At 34.1% G+C, this 16,123-nt stretch overlaps 1 protein-coding gene across 6 annotated transcripts in view; it reads right to left on the bottom strand.

Annotated features, from left to right (window-relative positions):
- CEP120 (centrosomal protein 120) overlaps positions 1-16,123 on the bottom strand; it is a 74,178-nt gene that overhangs the window by 26,996 nt on the left and 31,059 nt on the right. For all 6 annotated transcript variants that reach the window (XM_063086809.1, XM_063086812.1, XM_063086811.1 and 3 more), the window contains 6 exons: positions 15,390-15,486; positions 15,127-15,279; positions 13,994-14,083; positions 10,460-10,552; positions 9,299-9,460; positions 5,719-5,841 (listed from right to left, as the gene is read on the bottom strand). In XM_063086809.1, the coding sequence (XP_062942879.1) occupies positions 5,719-5,841; positions 9,299-9,460; positions 10,460-10,552; positions 13,994-14,083; positions 15,127-15,279; positions 15,390-15,486 (718 nt within the window). The remainder of the gene's footprint in view (positions 1-5,718; positions 5,842-9,298; positions 9,461-10,459; positions 10,553-13,993; positions 14,084-15,126; positions 15,280-15,389; positions 15,487-16,123) is intronic.

Below are 16,123 nucleotides of genomic sequence, written 5' to 3' on the forward strand. Positions count from 1 at the left end.
CTTTATATTCCTGCCACTTCCCTAGCCCAGGCTCTTCTCAATGTATCTGACTATAAGAGGTTCTTTTGTCTCCCCAACTTCAAATCTACTCTATCTACAAATCCTGAGAACCACCATTAGATCAATTCACTCTCTACTAAAAATTCTCCAGTAGCCATTTACCTACAGTATTGGGACTTAACTCCTCTGCCTAGGATTCCAGGTACTCCAAAATATAATTTCCATCCCACCTGCTCAACCTACATTTTTAGTATTCCTCAACAGGAAATACTCAATTATAACCAGGTTTGTGTCTACTACACATACCCCGACCCTTGCCCAAGTTACTTCCTGAGCCTACCAATTCTTTTTCTTTTCTGCTTAACTAAATCTCAAGTCTCAGCTCAAAATTCCACTTCTACAAGAAGCTGTCTTAAAACTACTAGATTCTGAACACTGAATGGTTTCTCCTTTTTGAATTGTGAAGAGTTTCTATCACATTCTTTGCTATTTGATTATTCATGGTCATTCCTCTCTCTGAATCATCTCCCCAATTACATTACAAACTCTTTAAAAGTGAAGTCCCAAAAGGATAATGTACTTTTCCTTTACTCTCTTTTCATCTTTCTCATTTGCCCTATGACAAGGGTGTGCACACAGTAGACACTCACCAAATATTCTTAAATAAATATTTTTTTTGCTTGATTAAAAATATCTATATTTTTCAACATATTTTCTTTGTCTTTTCAACTTCTATATGCTACTAAACTATACGCTTTCCATATTTTATTTTTTTAAAGTCCAAATTATTTTCAAGCTATGTAAAAAACATTTCAGCTACAAAAAAATCAGAAACTATTATTCACTTCTTACGTAACAAAAGGAATCAAGAATTATATTTGGTAAAACTGTATCTTAATGTTAACTTATTTTTAGACCACTTCAGTGAAAATGGGACTATTTTTGTCATACTGAATGATTAAAAAAACAAAAAACATCTCAATTAGACATAACCAGAACTTACAGACTAAGTCAGATACTTTTTCACGTATGTCTTCCTTTCTGTGCTGTTATCTTTGTTACTATTTAAGAAATAAGATTCTGCCCTCTTCTGGCTCCAAAAATATTTACAAAAAAATTTCAGCAGAGCTGAAAAGCCTTGTTTTACTACTAGGCTCTTAAATATGCTGGATGAATTCTTTAAGTCTAATTATGTTAGACTTACAAGTTCAGTTATGTGTTTCTCTGTCTCTCAACAAGTTCAGGATACTTTTAATATGTTTAATGACTTTTATCCTTTTGGTAAAAGTGTAGTTGGAAGAAGAAATTTAAAAAATCGTTTAAAATTTATTTCTTTGTTGGATATTATCTAGTCAACCAGCCCATATTCACAGATAAATAAGATAATGCTTCTGCTACAATTTTGATATCTGGTCTCTGAATTTATACCCAAGGTAAAATGGAAATACTTTCTGACACCCACTTAATAGATCTTGTGAGAATCGATGAAATACTATCTAATGAGTGCTTCAAACATTTTTGATAGGTACTACAAAATTAATATTTATAAACACAGAAAACTTTACTACTTGGTTTTTATCAAAAGAGGGGTGGGAAATATCCAGCTGGATTCAAGTTCACTGGCAGAGAAATGAAGAGATGGCCAAAAATGAAGAAATGAAGAGACTGTCCAAGTATGTAAGAAACAGAATCAATAAGACTTTGCAACTAAGTGAATGTGGGGATAAGAACAAAACCCAAAGATAGCTTAGCAGTTGACAGGCTGCAGAAACATTTATTGAGATCAGAGACATTAGATGAAAAACAGGTTTCAGGGGAGATATCTGAGTTTAGTTTTGGAAGGCAGCTATGCTCACCACTATACCACCACCACCACTTGAGTTTAGTTTTGTACATTCTGGGATATCTCAAAGACTAAAGTTTTGACCTCAAAGGGTCCAGGAGGTTAAAATTGTTTTCATAATAATATTAATACATTATTTGTCTTTTCCACTTTCATTCGTCTATTAGTAGAGTTTTCCAGAGGCTACGTGATGTATATCACAACAGATTTTAGGCAAAAGCAGATATACCAGCTGTCTTCTATTACCCAGACACTAATGAGATTTACAAAAAAGTAAAACAGTCACTCTTCTAACAATTTGCTTTTTAAAACATAGTTGTTTTTCATAAAAATGTTATCCTTGTTACTATATGTTGGGTTTAATATTTTAAACCATTTCCAGTTTTAACTTCTAGTACAGCAATTACCAGTAGACATAAAGTGTTTTGGAGTCTTTAATAACTTTTGATAGTATAATGGGGTCCTAACTCCAAAAAGTTTGAGAACTGCTCTTCTAAGGCATTCAAGAAAAGATGTTGAGTAGGCAGTTGAATATATGAATTTGCAGCTGAAGAGACAGGTTGTGTCCTCTTACATACATTTTCTACATACTAGGCAAATGATTTTTTTTTTTTTGTTTGTAAAGATCATGCTACTCTCCTACTTTAAAAACCCTTCAACGGTATCCCATTATTTATTTAAATTTTATGTTTGTAAGTATAACAAAAATAAAATAAGTAAAATAAACAATGCCTCAGGTTCTGTGCTAAGCATTTTACAAATATTAACTCATTTAATTCTATTATCAACCTTATTATCCCCATCCAAAAGATATGGAGATAAGTACATAGAAGAAAAGTAACCTGCACAAGGTAACAAAGCTAGCAGTAACTGGCAGAGCTAGGATCTGAACCAAGGTCTCTGGCTCCAGTATCCGTGGTGTTAACTACTGTTATGCTACAACTCTATTAGATTAAGAACAAAACGTGTTCTCCTTGCCATAGTTTTAAGGGCCCATATTTTGAAACTCATCTTGCACATCTCCTCCCCTCATGCTCTAAGCTGGCCTTCTTCCTATTCCTCAAACAATCCAGGCTTAGTCCCACTTCTGTGCCTTTGCAGGTGACCCCTGGACACAATTCCCACAGCTCTTCACATTGCTGGCTTCTCTTCTCACAGATCTCTATTTAAATGTTAGTTACCTCCTCAAAAAGGTCTTTCTTAACCACCCTATGTGCAGTGGCACCTGTCCTGCCATGCCACCCACACTGCCACATTCACTATGACACCTTCCTTTTATTACTTTTATTATGCTCAGCATTAACAAAAATGATCTTGTTCATTTGTTAACTCCTCTAGAATGGAGCTCCTTGAGGAGTTTGTTTGTCTTGTTCAGCGCAAGAATAATAATAATCTTAGGAATACAGAGGGTATTCAGTAAGTTGCTGATGAACTAATTAATAAGAACTTAACATATTAAAACCATTTTGTATCAAGATGAGATAGATACAAACAATATGCCCTCCATAAATTTTTGCTGAATGAATGATATATGAAAATTCTGAGTAGCAAAGATTATGCTGGTTCATCACCACTATTAACAAATATTTATTCAGTACTACAAGGTATAGAGTGCTGTGCTAAGCACAGGTAATATGAAAATTGCTACTACATGGTTTTTGCCTTGGAAAGTTTATAATGTAGCTTGGATTGTGGTAGTTCTGAAACAGTCACAATGAGTATTAGAAGTTCCTAAAGGAATTTATCCCATAGCCTAAAATCAGATTATAATAGCTCAACTTAATCATTAAGGTTTTGAATGTTAAAATTATGAAATTAACTTCAAAAGAGATGTTGAAGCTATTCACATAGTCTTTCTCCCCTGCCACACTTAAACAGAGACCAGACACTGCTTCACTCAAAGCACTCTTGGCTGCTGCTGCTGTCCGTTAGTCCATTCTCTCAAACCTGTAAGTCTATCTTCTGCTCCTAAATGTTACTTTATGATTACTACTCTCCCATGTTCTTCATCAAAATTATTCATTTCTATTAATATTAACATACATTATGCCAATCTTATAAACTTGGGAGTAATCTCTTTCTTACCAGATAAAATTTGAATTCTTTAACTTAGCATCTAAGACCTTCCCCAATATGGCCGAAAATCACCTTTCCAGCATTTTCTTATCAGCCAGATTTTTATTTTGTAAACTACAACTGTACTGATTAAACTCTAGGCTCTACTTAAGCTAATATGCAAATATGCAACAGACTTTTTAACCTCTATACTTCTGTTCAATACCTCTTTTAGGAATAACCTCATCCATATATATCCCTATTTAAAATTTCACCTATCCTTTAGGTTCCATATCAAATCTCACTTCTCTGTTATGCCTAATGTGTTGATCTCAGCTAGAAGTGACTTTACTTTCCCTTTGTGTTCATAGCATTTCATATGAGAAAATCAGCTAATATCTATCATTTGTCTGTTGCTATAATTATCTGGGTAATTATAACATTTTTTGAAGCTTTCACAGCATTTATCACAGTGTCAAATAGTACCCATCTTTGCTAGATAATGAAAAACTAGTTGTATCCATCATAATCCTGACAGGAAACTAGAAATCACTCTAGGTCTTCAAATAGAGGTAACCCAGTGATTAGCAGCAAAATGAAGTTCCTATCTCTCCTGGGTAGGGAAGCAACAGAAGAAGGTAGTGCTACCAGGAACCTAAAAACTGGGGTTGTCCAGTGAACTAGAACCACAGTGGGGATTGCCCAAAGGGAGCTGGAGAGAAGGGCTATCTGGTGGGAGATGGAACCATAAAAACATGCAACTACTGCCAGAGAAAATAAAAGAAGCCTAGGGAAAGAGAGAGAGAAGGAGAAGAAGGAGAAAACAAGAACATGAACTACCCTGGCATCCCCCAACTCCCACCCACCAGTCATCTGCTAGCACCCCCTAGTAGCTGAATCTATGGAAGCAAAATGGAAAGGAAGCCTTCAATATAAAGCTGAGTGGAAAAAGACAGGGAATGGCTAGCACAACAATTACTCAAACTGTTAAATGTTATTTTCCTGTGTATGCTATATCTTTTAACCATGCCTAAAAATGATCAAATCATAAAAGGTTAAGAACACACATTGTCAAACTTAGGTTGTCTGTTGGAACACTACATACTTTTAAAATGCCTAGCATTTGAACATTCTATTTGTGGGAGAATCCCAATGAAATTGAGAAACCACAGAAAACAAAATAGGATGGCTTCTAACCACAGAAAACACAATAGGATGGATTCTAACCACAGAAAACAAACAGGATGGATATCTTCTTCCAAGCTGAAAGCTAAAGTGCAGGTCTGTGATTTAAAATGAAAGCTCCTGTCTAGGACACTGAATCTAGAAAGTAGTGATACACAGAATATTCATAATGGCTAATGACAGTTCAACAGTATGGCACTAAAACTGACAGTTCAACAGTATTACACTAGAATCAGAGGCTATGGAAACCAGCAACATGGCAGTGCCTGCACCAACAGGCGCACGCTTCTAAGTAGATTGTTTTGTGACAGGATACTGGTTTGCTTTGCTTCCCCTTCTTTCTGTTCATATTTTGAAACTGGTTCTTCAGCCTCCTACAGTTTTGTGAATTCCTTTATTCCTAGTTAGTTCTGTTCTTTGCAACCAAGGACTCCAATTAATATAAGCTATAACTGATATAAGCCAAGAAATTCAAGTACTAACAATGTCATGTGCCTTGAATTCTCTGATATGTTCTTATTTGATATAAGAACATTACAGTGAAACATTATTACATTGTATACAAAGGTATTATTTATTGATTTTCTATATTGATCACTGAGACTAGTTAAGCTGTCAAAAACTGACATGCGTACCTTTTCCAAGGTGAGAAGATTTATTTCAGACTGTAGACGAATTTCTGGTTTGTTGCTTTGCTGATCCTTGAACTGCTGGAACTCTTTTTCCAAAATCTTATACTTATTTTCACCATCATTAAGCTGTATTAAGAAAAAGTACCTATAGTCATTTTAAAAGAATGATATGCAAAGTTTAATATTAAAATTCAATTCAAGTGTCATTTTTTTTCTTATTCTAAAGTATATTAATAGTAGAAAATTTAGGAAATACATAAAGCATGAGGAAAATAAAGATCTCTAGTAATTAAAAATTCAGTAAATCAACTGACTAACAATACACAAAAACTTTTGAATAGTATAAAGATTTCTTATAAAACCAGTACAATGAGGACGTTTTTGTTAAATTTTAGATGGCAAATGAAAAGGTCACCTGATAGAAATACGGATACTTTCTTTACACTTTTCTTAAGATGTCACATGAAAGAAAAGATTGAGCATTATAGATATACCAGATTATCCATGAAAATAAATATAAAATCAATTTTAATGTAGTATTTATTATAGTTTGATACTGTATGAATTTTACAGATTCAAATACTATTACAACTTAAGGTAATTTAAAGACTATTTGGTCCAATTCTTTCATATTTATAGGTAAGAAAATTGAAAGTCAAAGAACTAACTGAGGCAGTGCCAAAGAGCTAGTGAGCCAGGCAGTAGCAGGGGCAAAAATAGAGTTCAGATCTTTTCATTCCTTAGAAAAATGCTTTAATCAAAGCAGTCAATACTTCCTAAATAAAAAAATAAAAAATAAAAACGAGGCTGTCTTGATTAGACACTCTGTAATTTCCTTACAACAGTTACAAATTTTTCTTTAAAAAAGTAGGGTATAAAGATTTTTTTTTTTCAACCTGGGATTTTTAAAAAACCAAATGCAAGCATAGATTATATATCAAATATGCTTTCCCAAAAGATATACTGATATGACTATTATTAGGTAAACTAGTTATCTCTCTCCTAAGATGTAAAACTTAACTAAATTTGAAATACTGAGAAAATTTGTGGCAAAAATAAAACTTAAATCATCAATAATAAATAATTCTAATTAGAATTTATCTAGCATGTTTAGATAATGAGGTATTCCATACATAAAAAGTTTCCATGTAACTGAAGTTTACCTCTTTTAACATCCAAAGTTGAATAGAAACCTTTCTAAAGTATCTCTCTCACTTTTCTGTTTTAGACAAAAGCTAGTAAACTTAATATTACATTTGGTAGTTTCTTTACCACTCAGGGACATCATCATAAACAATTATTGTTGTTACAATCAGGTTGTAAAGCAGTAAGCTATTCAGGCATGCTGAACTCTTTATCCTTTGAGAAGTGGACCATAAACTACACTGATTTTAAATTCTTGTATCTGCTTTTATCTGTCTGAGTATAGATACTTTATCTTCATCAGCTCTCACTGACAGTGTGTTTAACTGTCCCTTCTACCCCTCAGGACAGAATTGCGTGAATAATGCACGTAACCTGGTCAGAGTAAGGGCCTAAAAACTGTTCCTATACCAAAATGTGAAATGTACACAGTCACGGACTTAGCAATTTGAGCATCTTGGAAAATTTCCCTCTCCCTCCGGCCCCCATTTTTTCTGCAGGTATTAGAACAGTGGTTTAAGAACAGGGGTGTTTCCTAGGTAATTTTTTTCAAAATACCAATTCTTCTCACCAAGGTTCTTGCTATGAAGATGTAAGCTAATTATACCAGTCTAGGACATGATACAGAGGTGTATTTTTCAAGAGTGCCCCGTGGTGATTCTAATACTTGTTAAGAGCTGAATCTTCCTGATAAGTGGAAGAGAAGCATTACTAGTAAATCCCATCACAATTGCCCACTTTTATAACTTTATCTTTCATATTTAAAATGAGACCCCCACAGTAACAATAAAATTCACATTTACAACCACATAAATAACGTGACCATAACTGACCCCGAACTACTAAGGAAACTGTTCTTCATGATAGAATTTATCGAAGACTTTGGAGGAATTCATAATATGTATCTAATCTACATGAAAAATTTTCAAGAAAGATAAGCTTAATTTTTAACAGCTTGATCATTATATTTTTCAGCAAATATTTATTTAGTCCCTATTATGCACTGACAAGTGGGCTGGGCTCCAGGCATATAGCTATAAACGAAAGTAGTTTTCATGGAGCAAACAATCTGACAGAAAATAAAAACAAACAGAGAACACATCATAAAGAAAAAGAACAGGAGAATAATGTTCCATGAAAACATAAAACAAAAAGTTGACCTAGACTTAGGAAGCAGGGGTCAGGGAAGATTTACTGGGGTAAGCAATGCTTTAGCTAAAAACTGAAGGATGAACAGAGTTCACTGGGCCCAGAAACAGCAGCAAACATGAAGATCCTGTGGGTGAAGTGGGCCTGGCATGCCTGAGGACCTCACAGAACAGTGTGGCTGGAGAGTATACAGCAGAGATGAAAGTGAGGAAAATGAGGTCAGACAGAGAGGCTGGGTCCAAACTATGCAGAGGCTTATAGGCCAAGATAACGATTCTGATATTCTTCCTATGAGCAGTAAGAAGACACTAAAATATTTTAAAGAGGAGGGTGTCATGATTCCCAAATTTCAAAAATATTCTTGCTGCAACATGAGGAGCAGATTAAAGGAGCCCATCACTGAAATAGAGAACACTTACAGGAAGAAGGTCAGGTGTAGATAGGAGGATCATGTTGGGTTTAAAATGCCTTAACACATCCAACTAGAAATGTCAAAAAGAAAATCAGATATATGGGTCTAGAGTGCAAAGGTAAGGTCTTGGATATAAACATGAAAGTCCCAAATGTACAGATCGTTTTTGGAGTCATGAGCATGGATAAAATCGCTTTCTAGAAAGTAAGCCTTAAGCTTGGAGAAGTCCAACATTTAATTGCAAGATAAAGGAAGACAGCCTGCAAAAGAGCCTGAGGGGTGGCCGTAAGGTAGAGGAAAACAAGGAGAGTGGTTGTACAGAAGTTGAGAATATACAAAAACAAGAATGATAGTGCTGATGATGTTAATAAGTTTTAAAAAGATGAGGAATGAAAAATGCCTACTGAACTTAGTGACTTAGCCCTTGGTGGCTTCTTTAACAATTGGCTGGCTGAAGCAACAGGGACACAAAGCAGAGTGGGATGGGTTGAGAATGAATGTGAAGTGAGGAAGTGGAGAGGAGCACTGACAATTTTGTCATGAAATTCGGTTCTTCACTGAATTTGGTCCATTGCTACATGAAGATATCTATGTTTGCTAAAAGGAGACATAAAAAACATTTTATGTTGGAAGTCACTTGAAATACAGTACAATTTCATGCAAATAGCTATAAGAGCAGAAAATTATTCCAATACAGCTTTTAGCTTTAACTTAGGAAAAAGAAGATCCAACTTAAAGTTTATTTGACTCTCAATGCAATACATATAACTAATAGTGCAAATTACTGTAAATTTTATCACTTTTTAGTGAACTATTTCTATAATTTCTAGAATGCAAATAAACTCTAAGGGTAAAAAGATGACAAATATTTTATCCAACCTGCTTCTGCAGTCGGTGTTTATCCTCTTCTAGCTGCTTGATCTTTAACCTTTCCAGTTCTATATGGTGAACACAGTCTTCCTTGGCCCTACGGATAGAGTCCTGAAGTTCTTGCAGGTTCCGTTCACGTTCTGATTGCAGTTCCTTTTTTTCTCGTTGAAGCTATAAACAAAGGCATCTTTAGGAGGCTGGCCTATTACTACCTGTTCAGTACTCTATTGTCCTTATATATAGTCAAATGTTCAGAATATTGAAAAATTTATTTTCACATCATTTTTAGTTATTAGAGAGTTAATGTTCAAGTGTACTGATAATATAAATTTTAAATCATTATCATTTGATACTAATATACAAATATATACAAAATTCCATATATAATCTGTATAAATTCAGTTGAAAAGGCCCTAACCACTTAAAATTCCTGTTTGAATAAAGCCCCTTTTACTATATAAATAAATAAGCCCACATTTCTTTTCTTCTTTTAGAAACTTTTGATTCTCTTGCCTAATCACATAGAAGGTAATAGAGCCTCAGTATTAATAACAAATCTATAATCATTTAGAAATCCTAGAAAATTAATAATAATAAGGTTAGGGTGATTTGCTAAGAAAATTTTAAGAAACATCTTTTGAATAGGGAAGGGGCATATAAATTTAAAGTGGAAGTAATTCTAATTATCTTTTGAAGTGATTTCTATAGAATTTCGTAAAAAACATTTAGGGTAAAATTTGGTAAAACCTAATAAAAATGCTAACTAGGCATAATACTAAAATAAGTTCTCACCCTTCTTGGGATCCAATCTTTAATGGGCAAGAAAGAGAGAAAAATTCCCTTCTCCCTGAAAACAAAATCAGGATTCTATGCCCCTGAGCCTATGGAACATTATCTCTTCTCCCATTCCTTCCACATAATAGGAAAGTTAACAAAAACTTCCACTATTGTGGAAGTCAGCCAAAGCTGGCTGAATGATAGTTAACAATTTCAAATAACACTTTTCTACTTATTCTTAACATTCTAACATGTAAAACACACTTTACTCCATAAAGTCTGAAAGATAATTTCCATGAAATACATTTGTATAGAGCAAAAAGAAATAAATAATACAAACTTAATATATGGATTCTTTGTGAAATAAGGATATATGACAGATAAATGTAGTACCTCTGATTCTGCATTGGCAAGCTGCTGCTCTCGCTTCTCTAAGTCAGTTAGGGTTTTTTGAAGTTTTCCTTCTAGGATAGTATATTCAGCCACCTAAAATATAGTAAAAGAAAAATTACCTTAACTTCTCCCCAAATTCAAAACACGCACAAATTTTAAAATACCTATCATTTCACTGGAACAGAGGATCTGACAATAGAAAAGTCACAAATTATACCCACCAATTCAAAGCAGGAATTCTTTCTACTATACTCTCGGGAAGGAAGCCCATCTAGCTTCTGCTTAGATATCTCTAGTGATATTCAGTCTCCCGAGGAAGCCCATTCTCCTACTGGGCAATCAGACTGCTAGTAAAATCTTGTGCTCCTTAAAATCTGCCTTACTCAATGTTCCAGTATCCCTTTGTAGCCCTCTCATTCACTTACACTCTTTTTCCTTGGAATGAATCCTGTTGTTAGATTAGCTAGTCAGTTACAAGTCAGCATTCTTATTGGTTCAGGTCTGACCTTTTACTCCAGTTCCAGTAACCAAGTGCCCCCTTGGGTCCCTAGCCTACTACCCCAATTTCTTCAGGCCTAAAGTCCTGGTCTGCTCTGTCTTTAAGGAAATGAGTCCTATTCAGAATAAGGCCTATCTGCACAGCCTGTACTGGATGCAGGACTTTCTTGGTTTCTATCTTTCAATTTAGACTGATAATTTTTCTTAGGACTTCCTGAACTAATTTTTCTACCCTCTTCAGCAATTAGTCTCCAGGTCACAGGCCCAATTCTACACTTCTCTTTCCTATTGCCAGCAAAGCTCTGGTTTGATGTTCCTTAGAAGTCCACCCTTTAATCCTATTTCTACCCTTGGACAGGGAGGAAAAAAATGTATCTTCACATTTTGACACTGGTCATGGTGATGGCCATCATGTCTCCTCCTAGTCTTTTTTTCTTCCCCAAGATAAACACGAGTTTCAAATATTATTCACATATTATGATTTCCACATCCTCTAATATCTTGGATTTAATCTAGGTTGTAGACTAAATCCTTTCCAAAATATGATACTCAAATATGATCTTACTAGCTCAGAGACCAAAGTCTGTATACTGCCAAAGACTAGGACAACCCATGTCTATTAACTTAATCTAAAATTACATTTGTTATTTAAGGATCCTAGTCACACTATTTGTTAATGTCTCTCAGGGAACCATGGCTGAAAAAGTCTACAGGAGCTAGTCTAAACTTATAATGGAATTCAAGATTGTTCACACTCTGGCCAATCAGCTCCTCCTTATCTTATTTCTTGAGACATGACCTTCTCTCCCTCTACCCACATCAAACTACATACAATTTTCTTTATAGCCTATTTCAAACTTCTCTGCCTTTGCTCAAGGGGCTTTCTATGTTTGAATGCCCTTTGGGTCCAAATGACAATATCTACTAATCTTCCCCAAAGTGAGAGCATGATCTTATCTGTGAAACACTTCCTCATGCTCCCTTATGTAAAACTGATGTCTTCCTTCTTTGTGGGTACATGATAGCTATCTTCAGCTACCTAATGGGCAGTCATATGGAAGACAGAATAAACATTATCTCAGCTGCCCCAGAGGGAAGAACAGAAACCAGGGGTGTGTGTGTGTGTGCATGTATGTGTGTGCGTGTGCACGTGTGTGTGTGTGTGTGTGTGTGTACTCCTTCCTGTAAACTTTCAAAGTATGAAAGAAGTTATATGTTGTTTTAAAAAACTTCAGGTGAATAAAATAAAAATAAATTAACAGAAAAGGCCCATACATAATGGGCATAAAAAGATACTATAACTCAAATCTACCTTTACAATATGACTAATTCAAATAAACAGCTCCATCACTTATTAGGCCAACATCATATTTTGTTTTCTGACTGGAGTTATTAACTAGTGTGGATCCCATAAGTTCAAGCTAAAGTGACAGAAGATGTACACATGGAAACCAATTAAAAATTTCAACTGAAAAGATCATTATTACCAAAATGACAAGAAGCCAAAAATTACTTGATGAGCTTTTTTTCCGCATTAGAAAATTCAATTATACCACAAGTTGGATTTGCCACAGTTCCAGTAATTCAGTAACTTTATTAACTTTTAAAACTTTGCTGTGATTTGAATTTTGCAAGCTTCAACAATGAAAAACTCTTCTTTAACAGCATGAGAAAAAAAAATGATTCCAGGATAAACTCTACTTGTCTTAAAGGATAAATGAAAGATTCAAAGAATTTGAATATTTTTCACCTTCCTCAGATTCAATTAATACATAATGTGCAAGATTCAATATATAATATGCAAAAAATTAAAATATTTTCCACCTCCCTCAGATTCAATTAATATGTAATGTGTAAATATTACTTAATATAAAGCTTACTTGTAAGTAATAGCACAACTTGTATGTTTAAATACATGTGTGGGCTAATTATCTAGTTATTATAATTTTGGTTATTATCTGAACATTTCTTAAGAATAGAGGCTTTGAAGTAGTCTCATTATTTTTTTCTTTTAGCTTTTAAAAAAATATCCCTGGTTATTCAGGTTTTTAATGGTTGAGAATTAAGTTAGACGAAGCTGAAATAGTTATTTTAAAGTCAAAGGCCAGGGGGACTTCTGCTTCCACCCGTAAAAGACAAACTGCCCTCCTCTATAAACATGAATTGAACAACAAACATACATGAAACAATTGTTTTCAGACACTGGGCAATAGGCGGCACAGGACTACGATCCTTAAGAGACAGGAAATAAATGAGGCAAGCCCTACACTAACTCTAGCTTACTGCCCGGACATGGTTTCCAGACTGTGGCTCGAGGAAGGGGAACACAACCAGAGCCTAGCAATCTTGCTGAGTTGAGAAAACAGGCTGGAGAGGCTGAGGCAACTAAAATTTGTTAGGAGAGGAGGGAGATGCATAGACAGTGAGCACTGGAGACGTGCAGCCCCTGAACATCTGAGGCTGAATACCAATTAACCACCACTAATGAGAGTATATTTAAAGTCCTAAAACTGGAATATCTGAAGACAATCTGTCAGGGCTGTTTTATTCAATAACTTGAGTATAAATGGATAAATATAGCACTTCTGCTTTCTAGAATAAGAACGGATGGTCTCATGTTATCATTTTTAAAGATGTGATTTATTTCATAATTTAATTCTTAAAAATAGCTTAAAAGTTTTTGAGGTTTTTTATTAACTTACATATTATAATGTAATTTTTATATATACTGAAATGTGCTATTTTCATTTTCATCCGAAGGTAGACTTTTTCTCTAGAGTATTCATTTTTTATATTTACAAGTACATATTTTTGAATAGGTAATATATTTGCATGTTTCAAAATCCAAAATGTACAAAACACCTTACAGTGAAAGGCCTCCCTCCTACCCCAACCCATGCATTCATTTCTTCCATGCCACTATATAACCACTATAATTAGTTTGTTATTCCTCCCAGAGATTTTTTTTAATGCATATACAAGATACTACCATTAATATTCTTCCTCCCCTCCCTCAATTTTTACACAAGTTACTACCTTTTTCTTTACTATTGATTCTCTCTCACGGTCCCTTTTCTTCCATTCCTCAGCAAGAGCTTGCATATGAGCCAGTTCTTTCTGCTTTAGCTAAGAAAGGAAGAAAAAAAAAGTCACACACACAAAAAAACCCACAAATATTTCAAATAAACAAATCAGTTGTTTTCAGTTAAAGAACTAATACTGATCACTATGTTTTTCTTTTCTTTCTTTTTTTTTGTTGTTGTGTAAGCTTTTATTAAGTTTTCTTTTTCAAATTTATGTTTATAGGATATGAGTCCTCTCTTTAATTTTTAGTTGTGGTGAAACATAAAATTTACCACTTTAACCATTTCTAAGTGTACGGGTCAACAGCATTAAGTACATTCACATTGTTGAGCAACCAGTCTCCAGGCTTTTTTTTTTTTGCAGATGACACAATTTTATTTATTTTTATTTAATTTTTAATTTATCAATATACAATGTAGTTGATTTTCATGTTCCTTTACCAATCCCTTCTTTTCCTCCCTTCCTCTCCCCACCCCCTCCATCAACATTGCAACTCTTAACAAGTTCAAGAAACTACTGTGATTGTTGTGTCTTTTTTTCCCCCTCCATTTATATGTTTGTATATTATTTATTTATTTCTATTAGCTCCCACATATAAGTGAGAATGTGTGGTATTTCTCTTTCTGTACCTGGCTTATTTCACTTAATAATTTCTTCAGGCATTCTATTTTATTTAAAAAAAATAATAATAAAGGATGCCTGAGGGAATTAATACCCATATGAGTACAACTCAGGAGAGGATAAAGCTAATAGTGACTTATATTCTAACTCTCTTGTTTGGAGACTGATGATGCCACTCCAGGAGGGTAAACTGAATGAGGGCCTGAAATTAAAAGAGTAACTTTCATTCCTAATTTTGCCCAACAATCATGGACAAAATTTAGAGAATTCTTCTGAGTGGCTTCTGCCAAGCTGTCATATTTCAAGTTCTTTTTCATTCTCAATTTTTCTTTAAAAGTAAGGCATTGGTGACTTTCAAAGAAACTAGACAGGGTGCCCACGGAACACAGAAACTCTGCTATGGAGAAGAAAAAATATACTAAGTAGACAAAAATAGACTTTTTAAGTAACATTTAAAAAGTAACCTGATTTTCAAAAATGTCTTCTTGCATCTCCTTCCACATTTCTAGCTCAAGTGCTGCCTTGTATTCTAAGGTCTCACGAGGCTCTGTCTGGATTTCTGAAGGACAAGGTGCTGGAGGAAGAGAAGATGGCTTCTGTTGTATAGCAGATAAACCCTAAGTTATGAATAAAAAAGCGCAATTAAACAAACACACTTATAACTCATACACATACATACATTAGACCCCTTTTAAAGAATAATTTGATAACATTCAATTACATTTACCTGAAATGAATCAGAGACAAAAATCTCACGCATTTTTACTAGTCCATAATCTTCTAGAGTCACTGTGTAAGAAAGATCTGCAATCCTGTTATTTGACCTACAAATAAAAAATATCTTAAAATTCATGAAAACACTTTTTATTTTTTATTTTTATTTTATTTCCACAGTGCTTAGGCACTGAAGAGTAATCAATATTTCTTGCACCTGACACTCTTGCTATTCAAACTGCAGCAGCTTCTATAGGCTCCATGACCTTCCATACACGATTTTATTTGATCATCACAAACACCCTATTAAGTACATACCTACATTTACTACAAAATGACTTATAATAGCTGTACATTTTTTGTAAAAACTTAAAAGCATAAAGGTGAAATTTAAAATCTTACTGTACAGAGGTAATTAATAGTCAGTTTATTTTCTTCCTCTCTGTTTTATTTATATGTAGATACATGTGCATGCATGCACATTTTACCATCATACAATTTTGTCCTATCATATACATCAGGAGCATTTTCTCACATCATAAAAAATTAACTCAAAAATTTAGTTTTTACTGTCTGTAAAATATACTATTGAATTTATGTAGTAAAATACACTTAATTCTCCGAACTCTTGATTATATAGGTTATTAGGAATTCTTTTTGTCTGCTTTTCCTGGGATGAACGTACTTATACATAAATCTTTTATAGGATATAAGAATTGCCTTGGGATAATTCCTAGAAGTAGGATA

Source organism: Cynocephalus volans, chromosome 2 (assembly GCF_027409185.1).
Source record: "Cynocephalus volans isolate mCynVol1 chromosome 2, mCynVol1.pri, whole genome shotgun sequence".
Taxonomy (NCBI): Eukaryota; Metazoa; Chordata; class Mammalia; order Dermoptera; family Cynocephalidae; genus Cynocephalus; species Cynocephalus volans.